The sequence below is a fragment of the Lissotriton vulgaris genome, chromosome 11 (assembly GCF_964263255.1).
Source record: "Lissotriton vulgaris chromosome 11, aLisVul1.2, whole genome shotgun sequence".
NCBI lineage: Eukaryota > Metazoa > Chordata > Amphibia > Caudata > Salamandridae > Lissotriton > Lissotriton vulgaris.
The window spans coordinates 1,028,688,900-1,028,709,347 of record NC_141699.1 but is presented as its reverse complement, the minus strand read 5'-3'; the positions used below and the strand labels follow the sequence as shown (position 1 = coordinate 1,028,709,347).

The following is a 20,448-nucleotide window of genomic DNA, read 5'->3' as shown; positions in this document are numbered from 1 at the left end:
CATATTGTTTGTTACTTGCCTCCAGCTCAGTTTCCTATTGGTCCATCCTAATGGGAGCTAAGAATCCTATTGCTTGGTACTTGTCTCCAGCTCAGATTCCTATTGGCCCATCCTAATGGCAGCTAAGAATCCTATGTTTGGTACTTGTCTCCAGCTCAGATTCCTATTGGTCCATCCTAATGGGAGCTAAGAATCCTATTGCTTGGTACTTGTCACCAGCTCAGATTCCTATTGGCCCATCCTAATGGTAGCTAAGAATCCTATGTTTGGTACTTGTCTCCAGCTCAGATTCCTATTGGTCCATCCTAATGGCAGCTAAGAATCCTATGTTTGGTACTTGTCTCCAGCTCAGATTCCTATTGGTCCATCCTAATGGGAGCTAAGAATCCTATTGCTTGGTACTTGTCACCAGCTCAGATTCCTATTGGCCCATCCTAATGGGAGCTAAGAATCCTATTGCTTGGTACTTGTCTCCAGCTCAGATTCCTATTGGCCCATCCTAATGGCAGCTAAGAATCCTATGTTTGGTACTTGTCTCCAGCTCAGATTCCTATTGGTCCATCCTAATGGGAGCTAAGAATCCTATTGCTTGGTACTTGTCTCCAGCTCAGATTCCTATTGGTCCATCTTAGTGCCAGGCTCGATCTAAGAGTCCTCTTGCTTCCTCTTATTGCCAGTATGTATGAACCTCTTGCTCAAGCTCAGCAGTTCTTAACCTGTGGTTCAGGGACTTCTGGGAGTCTGCAAAGCATACCTCAGGGGGTCCCTGACTGCTAAGAAAATTAAATAATATTAACAGTAAAAGAAGTAAATATACATAAAGATCACAATTTAAAATTGAAAAATGTAAAACTTTCTGTAAATATGGAGGAACTGAAATTGGAGACTAAAAATTAAGTTGGAGCCTCAGATTGATTCACGTGAGCATTGCAAGTGCATCAAACAGAATATAGCATGAACAACGAGCGGCCTCAGTTGAATTTTTAAAAAGCCCCAACCTTCTCATTAAAATGAACATTTTCATTTACTATACTTGTTTGGAAATTAAATAAAATATTTAATATTTTCTGTATTTGTTTGATGAATGCTGTTTCCCTTATTTTTGTGTATTATTTTGAGGTTCAAATCATCAAAATTGCTTGAGCTGTGGTCTCCGGCTTCGAGTAATGACTCAGTGGTGGCCCCTAGATTCCAATAATGATTAAGTGGGGGTCCCTGGATTACAGTATTGGTTAAGTGGGATACCCTGGATTACAGTAATAACTCAATGGGGGTCCATCGATTACAGTAATGACTCAGTGGGGGCCCCTGGACTACAGTAATGATTAAGTGGGGTTCTCTAGATTACATGAATTATTCAGTGGAGGTCTCTGGATTACAGTAATGATTCAAAGGGGGGAAGATGATTCCAATAATGATTCAGTGGGGGTCCCTGGATTCCAATAATGATTCAGTGGGGGTCTCGGATTGCAGTAATGATTCAGTGGGGGTCCCTGGATTCCAATAATGGCTCAGTGGGGGTCCCTGGATTACAGTAATGATTCAGTGGGGGTCCCTGGATTTCAATAATGACTCAGTGGGGGTCCCTGGATTCCAGTATTGATGCAGTGGGGGTGCATGGATTACAGTAATGATTCAGTGGGGGTCTCGGATTACAGTAATGATTCAGTGGGGGTCTCGGATTACAGTAATGATTCAGTGGGGGTCCCTGGATTCCAATAATGATTCAGTGGGGGTCTCGGATTACAGTAATGATTCAGTGGGGCTCTCGGATTACAGTAATGATTCAGTGGGGGTCCCTGGATTCCAATAATGATTCAGTGGGGGTCTCGGATTACAGTAATGATTCAGTGGGGGTCCCTGGATTCCAATAATGATTCAGTGGGGGTCTCGGATTACAGTAATGATTCAGTGGGGGTCCCTGGATTCCAATAATGATTCAGTGGGGGTCTCGGAATACAGTAATGATTCAGTGGGGCTCTCAGATTACAGTAATGATTCAGTGGGGGTCCCTGGATTCCAATAATGATTCAGTGGGGGTCTCGGATTACAGTAATGATTCAATGGGGGTCCCTGGATTCCAATAATGATTCAGTGGGGGTCTCGGATTACAGTAATGATTCAGTGGGGGTCCCTGGATTCCAATAATGACTCAGTGGGGGTCCCTGGATTACAGTAATGATTCAGTGGGGGTCCCTGGATTCCAATAATGATTCAGTGAGGGTCTCGGATTACAGTAATGATTCAGTGGGGGTCCCTGGATTCCAGTATTGATGAGATGGGGGTGCATGGATTACAGTAATGACTCAGTGGGGGTCCAAGGATTACAGTACGGACTCAGTGGGGGTCCCTGGATTCCAATAATGACTCAGTTGGGGTCCCTGGATTCCAGTATTGATGAGATGGGGGTGCATGGATTACAGTAATGACTCAGTGGGGGTCCAAGGATTACAGTACGGACTCAGTGGGGGTCCGTGGATTCCAACAATGATACCGTGGGGGGTCCGAGGATTAGAGTAATGAATAAATGGAGGTCCACAGAAGTCACAAGATTAAAAGCCACTGTTCTAGCTCATTGCAGAGATCAGAATCCTATTGCACTGTCCTATTTCTAAGCACCGAGTCCTATTCTTCCACCCTGTTGTCAGTGACTCTTCTTGCTGTATTCCAATGTGGAGCTCAGAGCCCTGCCACCAAGCAGAGCGCCGGGGGAGCTGCTCGTTCTGTTTGCTTGCTCTGCAGTGCTGCTGCTACTGCTCTCCACCTGCATGTAACCCTGTCTGTCTGCTGTTCTCTTGCAGCCTGGAGGCGGCCAGCATTGGTTTCATCATCATTATAGACAGGCGGCGGGACAGATGGAGCGCGGTGAAGGCCTCCCTGACACGCATTGCAGTAAGTGCTTTCTTCACCCAGGTTGTCTGTCGCTGCCTCACCTGCATGCCTCTTCTCCTTTTTGTCAACAAACTACTTCCCTTATTTGGAAGCCTGGATTCAGTCACTGGAAGAACAACCCGTATTCTGAGTTGTAGAGAACAGTAACTTCTATTTTGGGCAATTGGATTAAAATAAAATGTAGTTGGTTTGTCACTTTCACAGGTGTATGTATTGCATTTGCTACAAATCTAATGTTGTGTATTCATTGGTATGTTTTCTGTATAAGGTTCAATGTAACGGAAACTATCTTTGCTTTGAAATGGATGGTAAGTATTCAAGTAAAAGAAGCAGAGGAAGGAAGTGGTGTTTAGTAAAGATAAAAGCAAGATAAAGCCACCTTGATCCTTGAAGCAGAAAGGATGTAAACGTGCCAACTTCGTTCACTGCCTTGCAATGCAATTGTTCACCAGGCTCTTGCATTGCCATTGTAGTGCACCAGGTCCCTGATTTGCAATTCTAGTGCACCAGGCCCTCGTGCTGAAATTGTTGTGCACCAGGCCCCTGTGCTTGCATTTGTGCAGCAGGCCCTTGTGCTGCAGTTGTAGTACATGAGATTCTTGGGCTCCAATTATAGTGCACCAGGCCCTTGCACAGCACTGTATTAATTTGCACGAGGACATTGAGCTATATTGGTAGTGCACCAGGCCTCTGCGGAGCAACTGTAGTGCATCAGGTCCCTGCACTGCAATTGTTGGGCACCAGGCCTTTGTCCTTGCAATTGTTGTGCAGCAGGCCCTTGTGCTGCAGTTTTAGTGCATGAGGTCTTTGGGCTGCAATTATAGTTCAACAGGCCCTTGCACAACACTATATTGCACAAGGCCGTTGGGCTACAATTGTAGTTAAACAGAAGTCTATAGAGCAATTGTAGTGCATCAGACCCCTGCACTGCAATTGGTGGGTGAAGACCCTTGTGCTGCAGTTGTAATGCATGAGAACCTTGAGCTGCAATTCTAGTGCACTAGGCCTTTGGTTTGCAACTGTGCGCACAAGGCACTTGTGCTGCAGTACTAGAGGTCCCTGTCCTGTAATTGTTGTGTATCAGGCCCTTGAGAAACACTGCATTACACAAGACCCCTGGGCTACAATTCTAGTGCACCAGGACTCTGTGGTGTAGTGCACCAGGGCCTCCAGATGCAATTGTAGTGTGCCAGGCCTCCGTACTGCAGTGGTCTTACACCAGGCCACTGGGCTACGATTTTAGTGCACCAGACCCCTATTGCTGCAATTGAAGTGCACTAGGCCCCTATTGCTGCACTTCTAGTGCACTAGGTCCCTATTGCTGCAATTCTAGTGCACCCGGCTCCTATTGCTGCAATTGAAGTGCACCAGGCTCCTATTGCTGCAATTCTAGTGCACCAGGCTCCTATTGCTGCAATTCTAGTGCACCAGGCTCCTATTGCTGTAATTGAAGTGCACCAGGCTCCTATTGCTGCAATTCTAGTGCACCAGGCTCCTATTGCTGCAATTGAAGTGCACCAGGCTCCTATTGCTGCAATTCTAGTGCACCAGGCTCCTATTGCTGCAATTGAAGTGCACCAGGCTCCTATTGCTGCAATTCTAGTGCACCAGGCTCCTATTGCTGTAATTGAAGTGCACCAGGCTCCTATTGCTGCAATTCTAGTGCACCAGGCTCCTATTGCTGCAATTGAAGTGCACCAGGCTCCTATTGCTGCACTTGAAGTGCACCAGGCCCCTATTGCTGCACTTCTAGTGCACTAGTCCCCTATTCCTGCAATTCTACTGCACCAGACCCCCATTGCTGCAATTCTAGTGCACTAGGAACCTATTGCTGCAATTCTAGTGCACCAGACCCCTATTGCTGCACTTCTAGTGCACTAGGCCCCCATTGCTGCAATTGTAGTGCACCAGACCCCCATTGCTGCACTTCTAGTGCACTAGGCCCCTATTGTTGGAATTCTAGTGTACCATGCCTCTATTGCTGCAATTCTAATTCACCAGGCCCCTACTACTGCAATTCTAGAGCATCAGGTCCTTGCCCTGCCATTGTGGTGCCCCGGGCCCTTGTGCTGCAGTGTATTGTAGGAGACACATCATTCGTTGTTCTTGTCGTGCACCAGAACTTTGCAGTGCAGTTATGGTGCACTAGGCCCCTGTGCTGCAATTTTTGTGTACCAGGCCCTTGTGCCACAATTGCAGTAAATCAGGTCTTTGCGCTGCAGTTACAGTGCACCAACACTTGTGTGAATCTCGTATTTGTATTCATAATCTCAGCTCACAATTTTAGTAGGACATCAGCAGTGCAATTGCTTCAGAGTTGGAAATTGTGCATGTGTAACGAGTCAGTGGGATTCAAGAAGCTCAAGTTGCAGGTGTGCACTACAATTCCTAGACTACAAGCTCGAAGACATCTGAATACCAATGAGATCCTGCTGCTCTGAGCCAGTGGATCCCATTTTAAACTTAATTTTGATATCCTTAATTCTGGAAGCTAGTGTCTCATAAATAGTGGGACCACCAGGATGTCCATCCATCCTCTCTTCAAGCAACAGGGAAAGTGATTGGATATCTTTGGGACTGTCTACATTGCACATGGGATAAATACTTTTCCTCTGTGGCCGAGATTCACTTGCCATCCACTCCTCACCACCTTTAAGTCCTACAACCACCTGGGATTCAAGCCATGGTGACCCTTGAAGGTCAACACATTTAGATACTGCGGTGGGGCACTGTACGTTTGAGACCCTTTCTTGCTTGTGCGACACAATTTGTCTGTCCCTCTCTAATTCCCTCTCTAACATGCCTTGCCTTGAATCTTCAAATCTCAATATTTACTTACTGGCAGCATAACATGAAGCCAACCCTTCTCCATTTCGTATCAATGACTGAACACACTGCCTCTCCACACACCTCACCCTCTGGGTCCTCATAGGATACTCCGCCCCCTGCAAGGCCAATACAACAGAATCCAGACCTATTGCACCTCTGTCTATTACCCTCAACTTTTTGGTCCACCACATAAGAATAATACCCACCACCAAGATCATTTTGGATCGCCCCTCAATGAACTGCAAGAAAGAAAGAAGGAAAGAAAGAAGGAAAGAAAGAAAGAAAGAAAGAAAGAAAGAAAGAAAGAAAGAAAGAAAGAAAGAAAAAAAAAAAATGTGCAGGAATCAATAAAGGAAATTAAGACTGTAATTGGTGAACTTGCTGAAAAAGTTGATAATATGCAGGGGAATGGGGATTGTATTAGCACCATTGAAGATTGTAGAACCATTACAGAAAGAAAATGGCACAATCTAAAGGACTCTGTGCTTAACAACCAAAGTCGTGGACCTGGAAATAAGCTCCCTCCATTATATCCTTCATCTACTGGGCCTGAATTCAGAATACTGATAGCCTGTAGCTGGTAGATTACCTATAGATGTTTAGGAGGCTGTACATATACAAGGAGACTGAAAAACTGGCCATTAAGTGAGTGCATCATACACCATTTTTGAAATCGCCTCCTTAAAGTAAAGGACATAAATCCATGAAATTACTCAGTTTCCAGAACCAGGAAGAGGTTCTCAAGACATAGCTGGCGGAAGTCTGTGTTATGATTCAAGGTCAAAGGATCTATTTGCTCACTGGTCGGGGTTGTGAGGAATTGCAAAGGGTGTGTCCCACCTTTGTATCTCTGGAGGGCACCAACCTCAACATCTGCCTGTGGTTTCCAATGATATTTCGTCTCTAGCATTAGGGGTGAGTGGCATACATTTGTAACCCAATAGGAGGTACCGAGGTTGCCATGAGCTCCTCCATTTAAAACAACTCCCAATCTTGGAACGTAAAAGTTGAAAGATACACATAAACGCTCTTGCCCAAAAGTTCAATGAACCTGTGCGAAGCAGCATACGACCACAAACCTACTAAAGCTGAGTCCAGTCAGATGGATGACAGAATCTTTAGGAGTGTTGGTGATGTTAGTTAGTAGAGCTGATAAAATTAGATTTCAGATGAAATGGAAAATTTCTCTTTCGAAGGTCATAAAAAGAAAGATTTATGACTCAGTTATTATGTTATTTGTAGAGCACAGCTTATCACCCGCAAGAGTATCTGGGCGCTAGGCAGGTGAAAAGTGAGTCTAGCAGTGATGGGAGGAGCCATGGCTTCAGCTTTTATGGAATTTCAACAGCGAGGTGGAGGTCCTTATGAGGAGGGGGAACTTGTTCCAAGACTTTGCCGCGAGGTGGTAGAAGGTTCGGCCTCTGACTTTTCTGCTGTGTGTGCAGGGTACATGGGCGAGAGGCAGATCGAAGGTGTCTGGTGGGTTGGTGAAAGTGGAGGCTGAGATTGAGGTAGGAGGGCCTGGTTGTGTGCAGAGCCTTAAATGCATGTGAGGAGCTTGGACTGACAACGCTTCCGGACCAGAATCCAGCGTAGTTGCCTTAGGTAGGGAGTGATGTGAATATGTCGAGGGAGGATCAGGATGAGTCTGGCTCTGGAGTTCTAGAAAGGCTGGAGTCTTTGGAGGAGCGGGGCTGGAATTCCTGCTTAGAGTGCATTACTGTAGTCAAGTTTGCTTGTGACGAGAGCTTCGGTGGCGGTGTGCCTCCAGTCCTGGGGAGCCTCTTCAAGATCTTGTGTAGCATGTACAGGATGAAGAAGCAAGAGAATGTGACAGTGTTGACTTGTGAGGCCATGGTAAATTTGTTGTCGAGGATGATTCCGAGGTTTCTGGGGGACTCAGTTGGGGTTGGTTTGGGTCCGAACTTTGAGGTCCAACAGGAGGAATCTCAGGGGAGCTCTTGTTTCCAAAGATCAGCTCTTCCGTCTTGTCGATGTTGAGCTTCAGGCAGTTTTCCTTCATCCAGTCTGTGATGCTGGTCATGCAGTTGTGGAAATTGTTCCTGGCGTTGGTGAGCTCATCTGAGAGAATGAGGATGAGCTGTGTGTCATTGGCGTAAGAGATGATGTTGAGTCCGTGGGATCTGACGATGTGGGCCAGCAGTGTCATGTAGTGTTGAAAAGGGTAGGGCTTACATATAACTAGACATATTACTAAACAGGAACTAGACTCGGATGCACATTTCTACCAAAGGTAATGCTATGGGTGATGTCAGACTCCCTTTGGACTTCTACCATCAGTTGTTAGGTTGGTCCTTAAACCGCAGTTGATGATTGGAGAGGTATAGATGTATGGTACTCTCTCTAAACCTGAGTGACGACACAGTTGAACACAGCTCTGATCCTCTGCTTTGTACATCAGAATAGCATATAGAGAAATATAATACAAGATAAATAGTGTGACCTCAATATTGTTTTCAAAAATATAATTCTATTAATGTTGATTTTCTATTATTAACTACAAAGGGGCATATTGTTTGTCAATGTTATTTAGGAAACAATGATATTCCGGTACCACGCCCATTACTAGACTCTAACCCCTTGTCACAATGTTAATACTTAGGATTAGAAATACATTTCAAAAACGTAATTTAAAATGAAAAAACAAGCAAGCGCCTCTGTGTTTTCAAATGGTCTCCTTCTAGCTCCATTTGATCTTCAGTGTGATTGCAGCAGTGCACACCTTGTTCCTCCCTCTTGTCTGGTCTGGTAATAGATTCCTTTGCTATAGAATTTGGAGGAATTAAAAACATAAAGGGGCCATTGTTGGCAGCATTAGACATGAAATCTAATTGTCTGTGAAGATACTCTTCTAAATTTGCCTAACCCACCCACTTGCACACCAGCTATTGTACAACTCCTAGAGCATTGTGCCTTATTTAAGAGTACGAAATAATTCAAACAAATCAAAACTTTTACCATTGTTGCATTCAGCCTGGTGGATAATCTCTGATGACTGGCCATTTAAACTTTAGAAAAACCAGATCAATTAGTTAAAAATGATTGTCTCATTGAGTGATAATCTGAGGACAATAGTTGAGTCCTGTGGACATCTCTTGTAATCTATTGTAATGGGATTTAATTAAGTATGTATCATTCAGTAGTAGAATTTGGAAACTCAACTTGGTAGTCTATAGCGATTGATCTTTAAACGCCAAAACTGAATATTTAAAAATCGATATCAATTGAGACAGTATCCATCTTTAAACTAATGGTGGGGGTGCTCTCATCTAGAAATGACCGCCTCCATACTGTGGTTTTGCAGCATGGTCCAAACCTTTGGAATAGTGTGCTTGCAAAACTTAATTCACCATTAACCTTTGATCGTAATGTCCCAATGAAGATGCTGTTTACCGAAGACATCATATTTCTACCCAACTCACCTGCAAATCCATAACGTTGCTTTTACTACAGAGATAATTGTGAAGTTATCTCCTCCCATGGAAATGAGTAAATGTAAAAAAGTAGCGTCACAGTCTTGTTCTGCTGAAAGAAAGGGCTTCAGGACTAATGTCATCCACGTATTGGCAAGCAGTTGTATACAAGCTTTTCTATGAAACTGTAATTCATTGTGGATGAAGAAGGTGTTTTCTGCAGTAAATTGCAAACCCATGGACTTTGAAAAGATGACTCCCTCCCTTGAGTAGATATGGGCTATATTAATGTTAATCCCTACAGAAAGTTCTAATAAGGTACTTATTGCTAAGTTTGAGCCCTTCATCAGGGTTTTAATCAATGTCATAATTCATGTATGTATTGTTTTTAATTTTAACTTATGGGTGTTAATGTTTGTTTCAGGTTGCAACTCCTTTGCTTTCCGAGGGATAACACTTGGTTCACAGTAAAAGGCTGGGAGCCATATTAATCCTGGGCCTACACTGTTCTTCATAATCCTGTGCATTCTAGTGATTTCCAGTGCTCCTTCACTCCTCACCAGATGGAGAGTATTGCTTGCACCACTGACTCTGGATGCTTCTGCTGGCATGATTCTGTAGGCCACCTTACAGTTCAATAAAATATTTTATTACCTGCATAGATAAAACAACATACAGAACACACCCTTAGTTACTGTGTTCATACAGGCAATGTAGTTATATTATTTCCAGTCCTCGGTGAGGGAGAGAGTGTAAACTGGAAGTCCTTTGTGAAGACTCAAAGTGCTTCTGGGCCCATGGTGTGGTGTGGCACCGCGGCCAGGGTGACTGACGCTGGATGCTGGGGATCACGGTTCGATCCCCGGCTCCGGCGGGAGGGGTCTGCCCAGCACCATTCGACTCTGGGCAATAGCTCGCTTAATCTTCCCAACGGCCCACAGCGCCGAGATACCCCTTCGGGGGTGATTGGTGCGCTATACAAATACTGGATTTACATTTTTTATTTTTACAGATCAGATAGTCCATTGAGCCTGATTTTTTATTCTGTGTTCCAAATTGTCCTTTTCTTATCACGAGATATATCTTGGCTTGCCGTGATTCCAACAAGCCAGTCACTTTAGGCTCCAGACTCTCTGCTCCCTTTGGCCTGGTTAGAATGAAATGTGTCTCTTCAAAAAATCATGTATATGTCATAAGGACCAGAAAAACGTTGTAGATTTGGTGACAAATCAGAGACCCAATTAATGTTTGGGCTGAAAGGAGGATGTGTTTACCTCACACTACTGCTGTGACCTGACAAAGGTTTCTGATTCCCCAGTGAGTAAGTACATTGTGCTGAAAACAGTGCCAACCACTGAGCCATATCTCCTAGGGCTCAAAAGTATTCACAATTGTTTTTTATTGACGAGGTTTCGGCTCAATCTTTTTCTCTATCTTTTAGCACACCCCCCGTGGCTCCCACAGAGGTCAGTGCCTTATGCCCTGTGGCTGCAACGGAGAGTCTCCTCAGGACATGATGCACTTTTTAATGTTTTGTACTTTTTATGCTGTTCCTAGAAAGTTATTTATTATTTCCATTCTCAAAAAAGGGGGGTTTAGGAGGGTGAGACCTGATTTTATTTTTTTACAACTCCTCTCTTATGATACTGTTCTGTATACTCTTAACTTTTTACGGGTTGCCGTCAAACTTAGGGCAAGCTGTGATTAATATTTGTATTGCAACTCATGTACTTTTTAACTTGTGTTTATCTGGGACGTATCTTATTTGTCAATTTGTAACTTGGAAGTAGTTTTACAGATGTTTGTATGACTTTTATGGTTTTATTCATAAAACCGATTAAAGTTTATTATTGATTGATTGACTCCCCAGTGAGAGGAAAATGGTCTCTGGTATTTCTGTAGATGACCTTGCCTTCACCGCAAGGATGATATGCATCTAACTTAAGGAAACAGTCCGAGCTCTGCATTACATGCTTAAAAACAGCTGTCTTAAATTCTAAGGAATTTAAGACTCTAGAAAAGTTTGGAGAGGAAGAGAAGCCATAAGCACAAGGTACAGATATTGCCCAGCACTGAGGGGTTGTCTGTGCACCATAGTGTGGTGTCTATTCAAAACAAGGTATTAGGTCTTAGGTGAAAATGCCCACCAGCTTAAAATACCTGATGTTAACACCTTTGTAGATTAATTGAATTAATCAATGACTTAGCGTGGATGTCTGCAACTCATGTGTCTGCCGGCTGAAGTCGTATTGGAGTTGAACCCAATTACCAAACTATTGAACCTCTGTCATGAGCTTCCAGGACTGAACTCATTCATCGCCTTCCCTGCTAGCCCCATGGTAGGCTACTCCAGCCGTCTGTCATTCACCATTTATTACACCTCAGTCCAAACCAGAAGTTCTGATGATCCTCCAGAGCAAGTCCAAGACTTCACTTTGTTCCCCATCATGTCTTGTATTGTTTGCCTATGCCACATTTCTATCTCTAACTGTTTTGTTTTCTCACAGGGAGCATTTCCAGGGAACCTTCAGCTTGTGTTTGTTTTGCGACCCTCACGTTTTATTCAGAGGACTATCGCTGATATTGGTATTCGACTTCATCGAGATGACTTTAAAATGAAGGTACCGGTAAGCATGCCTCTTTTACTCATGCTCATCCAATATTTGTTTCCAGTGTTTTTGTAATATTGTTTACGGGAAAGGAAGTTACTGAGGTGTTGCCATTCATACATTGTATACATCATTTCATTGAATAACTCACTGACAAATCATTATCACCTAGGAGGAAGCAAAGTGCATGGAAATCATCCTCACTCCCATGTTTTGCATGCATGTAAACACACACATCACATGTTCACAGACACTCCAGCTGAGACCTGCATGAGCGTGGTTTAAGCTAGTAACCGTTTACACCATCTGGAATAGGCTTGTTTTTTGCCAGCTCCATTCCTTCTTTCCTTTTTAAAGTCTGGCTGCAGGCTGTCTATTGCAGACCCATTGTTTCTGATGCTGCAACATTTACTGGATCAGCCCCTTCTTAATGATTTGTTGTACATCCCTGGTCTTGTTTGGTGATTTGATGACTATCCGCACTATGCTTGTGTTTGTACCACCCGGGAGCATTTTAGTCTAGCAGTGTTTTGATGACCGGTATCCTTTCACTGGTGATGTCACAGAGGCATTTATCTTTGGCAGACTGAGTGCCCGATTACGATCTTGGTGGATGGGATATTCAAACGTAACGGATATCCCATCCACTGTATTAAAAGTTCCATAGGATATAATGGAACTTGTAATACGGCGGACGGAGGATATCCGTCAAGTTTGTGACGGAGTATCCCATCTGCCAAGATCGTAACCAGCATGTATACAAAAAGGTTTTGGGTCCAACAAAACAGGCCAGCCTGGACCTCAACAGTTGCGAAACAGAACAAAGTAGCTAGCCTGGATATTTTGATTTCAAATTAGAGCTCACACAGCCCATAAGTACTGCGTGACCAAACCATTTACTTAGCAAAACATTTATTTTGGCTCTTAAGCAAGTTTCAAAGTTCATAAAAGCATGACATCAAAAAGAAAGCCACTGTCAAAAACAGTCAGGTCACAAACAAAAACAAACAATTGTGTGCACAATGAATACACTATATACAGAAATGAATACTAAATACTCAAACAATTACATGACACCAGAGTGCAACTTTGAATACAGTACATACAACCTAAATCAATTGTAGTCAAATAACATATACAGCATAAAGGAAAAAGACCAGTCCTATAACTGAAATACCAGTGGACAGGCGGAATCAAGAGTGGGAAACAATTGCCTGCCTGTCACACAGAACCTGTGACTAAATGTTCGATCTGGTTGCATGCAAGGGCCCAAACCAGTGGGATAAATTGATCCCTAGCTGCACCCTTCTCTGTTGTCACAGGCTGGGGGTCAATGCGTTTCGGACCGGAAAAAAATACAGGTTCTCCTCAGGACGGGGACTGGGTACAATCTTTACTGCACCACGGGCAACAGTAATTGCGAGAGTGGAGGTAGAGTGTAAAACAGGACGGTTTAATCTGAATGAATTAGTGAAGGTGTCAGCTAACACGGGGCGCCCGCCGAGCGGCGCGCTGTAGAGGAGTCACAAAGTTCACATTCCTCGGAAACGCTGCACGCCGTAAGTAAAGAAAACCGGCTGTGTACAGGCAAGGTTGTAGATTCTTTTCCACGTGAGGCGGGGATTTATTCTGCCACACGGCGCCGATGAGCGATAAGGATTAAATCCAGGCAGTGGCTGAAGGCGTTCAGATGGTCCTTGATCGTAACCAGGCCCTGAGTTGTCAACTTTTACCTGGCTGTTGCTATTCCTTCTAGAAATGATTTACTCAAAAGTATCTTAACCCATTCGCCGCGCTGCAAATTCCGCTGCGGTGCGATAGGGGGCGGTCTGGGTGTGGCACTCGGGACGGCTCCCAGCCATCTTAAATAACGGGTGGGTGCTCATGACGGCCGGGAGCCGTCCGAACTCCACCCACTGATTTATTTTCCTGCACAGGCGGGGAATTAATCGCGCGTGGGCGGAGCGGTAACGTTCGGACGGCTCACAGCCATCATGAGCACATGTCTACTGTAACTCATGACGTCCGGGAGCCGTCCTGAGCATGGAAGGTGTTATATAATAAAACAGCTATAACATGTTCAATACTGCATGCAAGAGCCTTGTGTTAGCTAAGAATGTTACAATGCCTTCTTCCACACCATTTAGGAATGTATTCAGAACCACTACTACTAATATGATCACAACCAAGAAAAGGAATATTCTTTAGGTCATAGAAAGTAACCAAAATGCTAATTTATTTTGAAGCCACACCCTCTATGTAACCTGATCTACTGAAAACAAAAGGAAAAGCACAGTCAACATTTTGTTGTGGTTTCTTTCTACTTTCAACAAAAGATACTCCAGGGCATCTGCTTCATTCTTAATGCCCTGGTATCCAGTCACTGATGGACAGTGGTGGCTTTGGGACCCAGGGTAATTGCATAGAGCACTTTAGTCTGAATACATGAAGGACATATGTTGGACTTCATGGATTGCAAAGTACTGCCCTATGGTACTGCAACCTGCTACAGCAAGGACTTATGTCTGATTGTAGGGGTCTCTAAGAGCTGTCAGCTGATAGTTCTACCTTGCATTTTCAGTTACAAAACAGGCCTATTGGCTCTGACAAGTTTGCTTAAAAAGTGAGGCCTATTGGCTTTACTAATGACTTCTTTCTGGCCTAAGATCTACAGCTGTAGAACCAGAATACACAAGATAATCTTAGTTATGTAGCGCCCTTAGTAATACTCAAGTTATGGCCCTTTGTTTAGTATCATTTATCAATTGAACAGTGGTAGGAAAGATGTATGTGTTAATAAAGCAAAATTATGTTTAACCGATCAGAACTGCATAACAAAAACAAAGTTAACGTATCCAGGTTTACACTCATCACAATCCTTACATTTTACCACTTCTAAAGGTCTTGTGTCGCCTATTTACATTTCGAACATCTGATGAATACAACCCCATATTTTCATGCAGCCCTCTTGAATGCTAGTGAGTCTGTTGCATCTGCCTGACCCTCTGTGGGCTGCTGAAATTCATTGTTTATGCATTTTTTGCACAATTCCTTATGGCAAAAGCCATCAAAATTGAAAGCAGTTCAAATTAATGAAAACTTTATTCTGTTGTACTATCTATAATTCCCAAATGTAAGTTTGTTTTTATATTCAGTCCCCGTTCAAAGCCTCTGTAATAATGTATTACTACTCTACTTATCTCTAACAAAAAGTTAGGCTTGGGCAAAAATCCAACAACAAATTAAATATCCTGATTCCAAATTACACCTCAATTTCGATTGAGGAATACCTCAATCGAAATGTACACAGGTTTAGTTGTTGAGGGGTAGGATATCATCTGTACTTTGGGAAATATTGCAAGATAAAGGATTTTAATGCCTTGTGCAAGTCTATGAACAATCTGCCTTCTTCAGTTACTTTTCCCATGTGATCCTGCACCCCTGTGTGTCACAGCACTGTTTCTACCCAAGGAAACATCATTGTTAACCATCAAAGTTGTGAGACAAAGTGAGAGGTTATCATCAAATGAAGGCAGGTTTCACAGGGTTTTTGATGCTAACTTGCACCGCAATAGTTTTAGGAAACAAGAATTTGAAATGCAATCGGTCTTGCCTTTGGGATCTAAGGATTTAGCTATATAGCACATTATTGTGGGCCCAGCAACATTTACTGGTGCATTAAAAGCGCCCGGCCTCCCACAGCCACGGCATTTGATAAAGGCGGGTGCTGTGCTGAAAAATGAAGCATGGTGCCTGTGTAGAGAAATGTTTTACACTGTGCATTAAAAGCACCTGTTCTCCCGAAGCCTCCACATTTGATGGAGGTGGCGCTGTGGTGAAAAACGAAGTGCGGCGCCCGTGTATGTTTTACACCATGCACTAAAAATGCCAGCCTCACAAAGCCGCCGCATTGCTTGAAAGAAGAGCATAACGGAAGCACTACATGCAGCTTCTTCAGTGTTTAACCCCTTCCATGCTCATGACAAGGTCAACTTCATGGGTGTTACCTGCGCTGTGCTTATGACGAGTTGACCTTGTCATGAAACTATAGTTTTCAAACATCATCAGCACAGGAGGGGAAAACCCCCTAGCAGCCAAGGTGTTAAAAGAAGCTTACACAAACAGCAACAATGGGACATGGTGGTGTGAGGAGGGCACTGAGGAGATTAAGAGACGGCAGCAATGACGGGAGGGAGAGGGGTGCAAGAGAGTAGGCAACAGATGGCGAGAGCCGGCCAACCAAAAGAAACAATTGGTGAAGTTCACTGGGAGGGAACCAAGCACCCAAAGGCAGGACAGATTGACACTACTGACCAACCAGAGTTAAGGAATTTCGAAAGGCAGGCCAACAAACCAACCAAAAGTGCTGGGCATGTTGAAAGCCCATAGACTGAATACAGGATGCCTCGACCTAATAAACACCTAAGATGGCATATTCCATTTAGGTCAAGATATATTTAGAAGAGTTACAAGCAGAAAAAATATGGCACTTTCCAATTGGTCCCTTCGGTTCGACCATCCTTATTCTTGTATGGCTGCCCCACAATTAACAGTGTAAAGCAAATGGGAATATAGATTATGTGTGTGGGGGTGGGAGGGATTATAATGTGGTCCAATATTGCCATGAAGGGCTTCAAGGCCCATTGGTTTGTAAATGTCACCAGAACCCCTCTAAGACAGTATCCAACCATATTACACATATTACCCCCTTATCTAGTTTTCATAATGCATCTGTATTTTTGGAAAGTTAGCTTGAAATGGTGTTTATTAAACACATACATGTTTATTGAAAATAGTAAGTTAAATTCCATACTAAACTGTTGGGTTGTATGCAGTAAAAAAAAAAGAGAATAGTATTAAGTAGTTAAGAATGTAGACTTTTAGAAAAATCACCCTTGGAATTCTAACCGATATTCATCTTGCTCTGAAAATCTGCAAACATATGGGACGAGGTCTGCGTGCCCTAGGGTTTTAAATGTGAGGCTAATGGAAGGTCTCATACACAAATAATTCATATCCAATCTGAAGAAAACTTGAAAAGAAGAAGCCTTCAGTAATTGTTTAGAGGGAAATGGGTCCCATTTTTCCTTTAGGACCAGAGAAGAATGTAAAGTTGTAATTTTGTTTACTCTTTTAACCACTATTCGGCCCATTCCCTTTCGCTGGCACTGATTTCCTCCCAACACCACTTCGGGATTTTTAGTGGGCATTGATACTGTGCAAGTTTTTGGAAGAACTTTAACAGGCGGGAACCTGCCATGATGACAAGCCACGAGATTATGCTTAATTCCCGCCGAATACCTTGTGCCATGGACCCTTTTGGTAAACACGGCATCCTTTTCAAAACTGCATTCTCTATGGAGTCTCAAGTGTAACTTGAGTCCAAACATAAGACCTCTGATCCATGGAGTGCTAAGGAGTGAATTTTGCTGCTGTAAGCTTTCATGAGAAGACTCAATGAGAGTCCTCCATCAATTAGGTTATATGTTGACAAGGATCATGTTTGTAACTAAATCTTAGCTTTTATGGTTTCCAAGTGGGACCCCCTCCCTCAAAATACTAGAGAACGTAAGGCCCAAATATTGTTATTGGTTCATTGGCTCAATCTGTGTCTCATCGAGGTGCCATTCAACATTATTTACTTTTTCCTAAAGGTCAATATCTTAGGGGCTCATTACGATGGCGGACGGACTTGAGTCCATCCGCCATCATCACAGGAAGCGGGACCGCCGGGCCATATGGCGGCGGTCCCGCACATGCAATTATAATGCGACCGCCAGTGTGACGGTCGCAGTGTGTATGTTTACCATTGCGGCGGGTGCTGCAGCCAGCTGCACCCGCCGCAATGGCAAAAATGCATGTTGTGCATTTCCCTGCACTACGTGGCAGGCACCATGCAGTGCCTGCCACCGGGTGCAGGGAACTGTAGGGGGGGCACCATAGGTCCCCCCCAAGCGTACGTTTGCATTGCCCCTGCACAAGGCGGGCCCCCAAAGTACATCCCCGCCACCCTTTGAATGGAAGTAGAACAGCCATTCAAAGGCTGGCGGGGATGCAGTATCCAAATTCGGCGGACGGTGCCTGCTAGGCACCGCCACTATTTTGTGGATGCGGGGTGGGTCCGACATGCAAATTAAACAATTGCCTGTGTCGGTCCCGTGGCGGATGGGCTTTCCGTCTGCCAGCACTCCGCCTGCCATCCTTATCTGGCGGGCGGAAAATGTCCGCACGACGGCGGTGACAGTGGCGGGTTCACCGCTATCATAATCAGACCCTTAGTTTTCTCCGGGCTATTAGTCAACATGTTTTCCTTAACCCCTTCACTGCGGCGGCTATTCCGCCGCAGTGCTAAGGGGGTGAGGGGGCCGCGCGGCGGTCCCGTGCTCGTGACGGAACCGCTCCGTCACGGCACGCGGGTGAGCTGTGCCTGTGACGGAACGGTTCCGTCATGGCCCGACCGCTCAATAGAACGCGCCGCGCAGGCGCGGCGAGCGGGCCGTGACGGAACCGTTCCGTCACCAGCACAGCCCACCCGAGGCTCGTGACGGAACGGTTCCGTCACGAGCATGGGAGGGGTTAAAGTAACACCCTACAGCATCATGTTTCCTGTAGGCCGATTTGCGGTATAATCTCATTTTTTTGTCAAAAAATAAATTCTGGCTTTAGAAGATGGAGTTTGTTGAAGTTGTTCTCTTCAAGGTGCATCTGCCAACAGGCTCAGACTGGAATTAGAATGTTTAGGTTTTGTTTACCTTTCATGACTAGCGTATTCATAAAACAATGAACAATTGTAGGGCCAGTCAAACGTGATTCTATAGCTGTGGCATTTACCACATAATTATGGATTTTCCACACTTGCTACTTAATGTACCATATAATTTACACGTCAATAAAAAATTAACTTTCTATCTCAAATGGATCAGAATAATTCTTTCAGAGAAAGTGCCTGTTAACACAGCATAATTTACCCATTCTTACCACACAAATTAAATAACTGCTTTTTAATTTAGTCCTTCATTGTCACATACTCAAAAGGCCTTGGCAATGGAAAAGCTCTGTAGAGTGGTTTGGGGGCTGTCATTAGGATTATGACAGAAGTAGTGATCAAGCAAGTGTTCTAAAAATCCTTCCACTTCTCCACACCATCCACAGAGCTAAGCTGACAAGAGTTGGAATCCTTGCACACCTTGACAACAGTACCAATTTCTCTCTGGACGCCCCAAGAAACTCATTGTCAAAATCAAAGACCTCAGAACCAGGTAGCTGGAATGTTCTTTAACCTTCCTAAATTGGACCATATAAACCCTACCCTCAAAGCATTCCACTAGTTTCCAGTCAATACCAGGATTACATTTCTGGCTTTCTTCACAAAAGTATACTGGGGCAAAGCCGTGGAACATCTGCAGAACCTATCATCGTTTTGTGTCCCAATCAGAACTCTCCTCTCACTGGGTCTACATAGGTCGAGGCAGCGTGTAATACCACAAACTATTACTTGACATCCAAACGCTACTGCATTAGGCCAGGACACATCTGGAAACCAGACGTTTTAGACCTACTTTCAAATGAAAGAATCAATCCTCGATCAAAAGCTATCAGTTACTTATCCTACTCATTGGACGCTAAACTTCCCCTTACGTAAGCTGATTTTCAGTTTTACTGACAGCGCCCTTAAGTTACCCAAAGTGACACATAGTAGTTCACAATACGCTAATAAATAAATACCGGTGTCTTTGAGAAAGTAGCCTGTATTTGTCTGGACGTTTAAAAAGGTTTTGCTTTTCTTAAGGCTTTGAACAAGGGTTGGACTCTGGCAGAGACTGCTGCTTTGACCTAGATTTCCTAGCAGGAAATGATTTTGTTTCGCCGGAAATTACGTAGGCGCCTGCCTAGTGGAATATGAAGCCAGGCACATTACACAGAGGCTGGGCGGATGTCATTTCATGGAAATGAGTTACTCAGAGCCAAGAAATCTTGCAGCACATTTGGTCACAACTGACCCTATGACAGAATCTTTACTATAGGGCCTGGGGACCTACAGGAGACTTGCCAGCACTTCAGGCGTGATGACACTGCATCACTCCGACCTGTGTCACCTAATTACTAGCTTTGAGTGCCACTAGCGTGTAACACCACAGAAGACTCTGAGGCTTTAAATATGTACTGTGGGAATGCTGTACAACCAGAAATATTCCAAAGACTGCCGGAAGCATGCATTGCTGACAAAAATGCAAATGAGCAAAGTACATTTGTGGAACCTGAACTTAAATTTCGCCGAGAGGGAAGATGTTCAGCTGGAGCCTACATTTTCCATGAGTGGGGATCAAAGCCTACTGACAGGACCCCCCTACTGAGGATAGTGTGGAAAGGTATGAAGCCATACCTGAGGCCTTAAACCACTGTCTACAGCAGCGAACATAAATAACTTCATAACATTTCAAGGAACAAAATAAGCATTGCTGAATATATAGGTTGTCTCATGAGGGGGGGGGGCAAATTTGGCGGAAAATGTAGCCAGAGACCCCTAGCTCAGAATCCAAATAACTCTCTAGAGTGTGCGTGGAGGTTGTACTCAGGAGGAAATACTGTTGTTGACGCTCTGGACAGTACAGCATCACCACACCCCAGGCTCATGCTCAAAGGCGAGACAAGTTCTGTGGGTGGGAGTGGAAGGAGAGGTTGGT

The 20,448-nt window shown here is 44.1% G+C and overlaps 1 protein-coding gene across 1 annotated transcript in view; it reads left to right on the top strand.

The window, feature by feature from the left end:
• Positions 1-20,448, top strand: part of LOC147683962 (guanine nucleotide exchange factor DBS-like) — a 1,615,891-nt gene that overhangs the window by 469,236 nt on the left and 1,126,207 nt on the right. The window contains exons 4-5 of the mRNA XM_086942584.1: positions 2,802-2,892; positions 11,663-11,782. Of these exons, the coding sequence (XP_086798710.1) occupies positions 2,802-2,892; positions 11,663-11,782 (211 nt within the window). The remainder of the gene's footprint in view (positions 1-2,801; positions 2,893-11,662; positions 11,783-20,448) is intronic.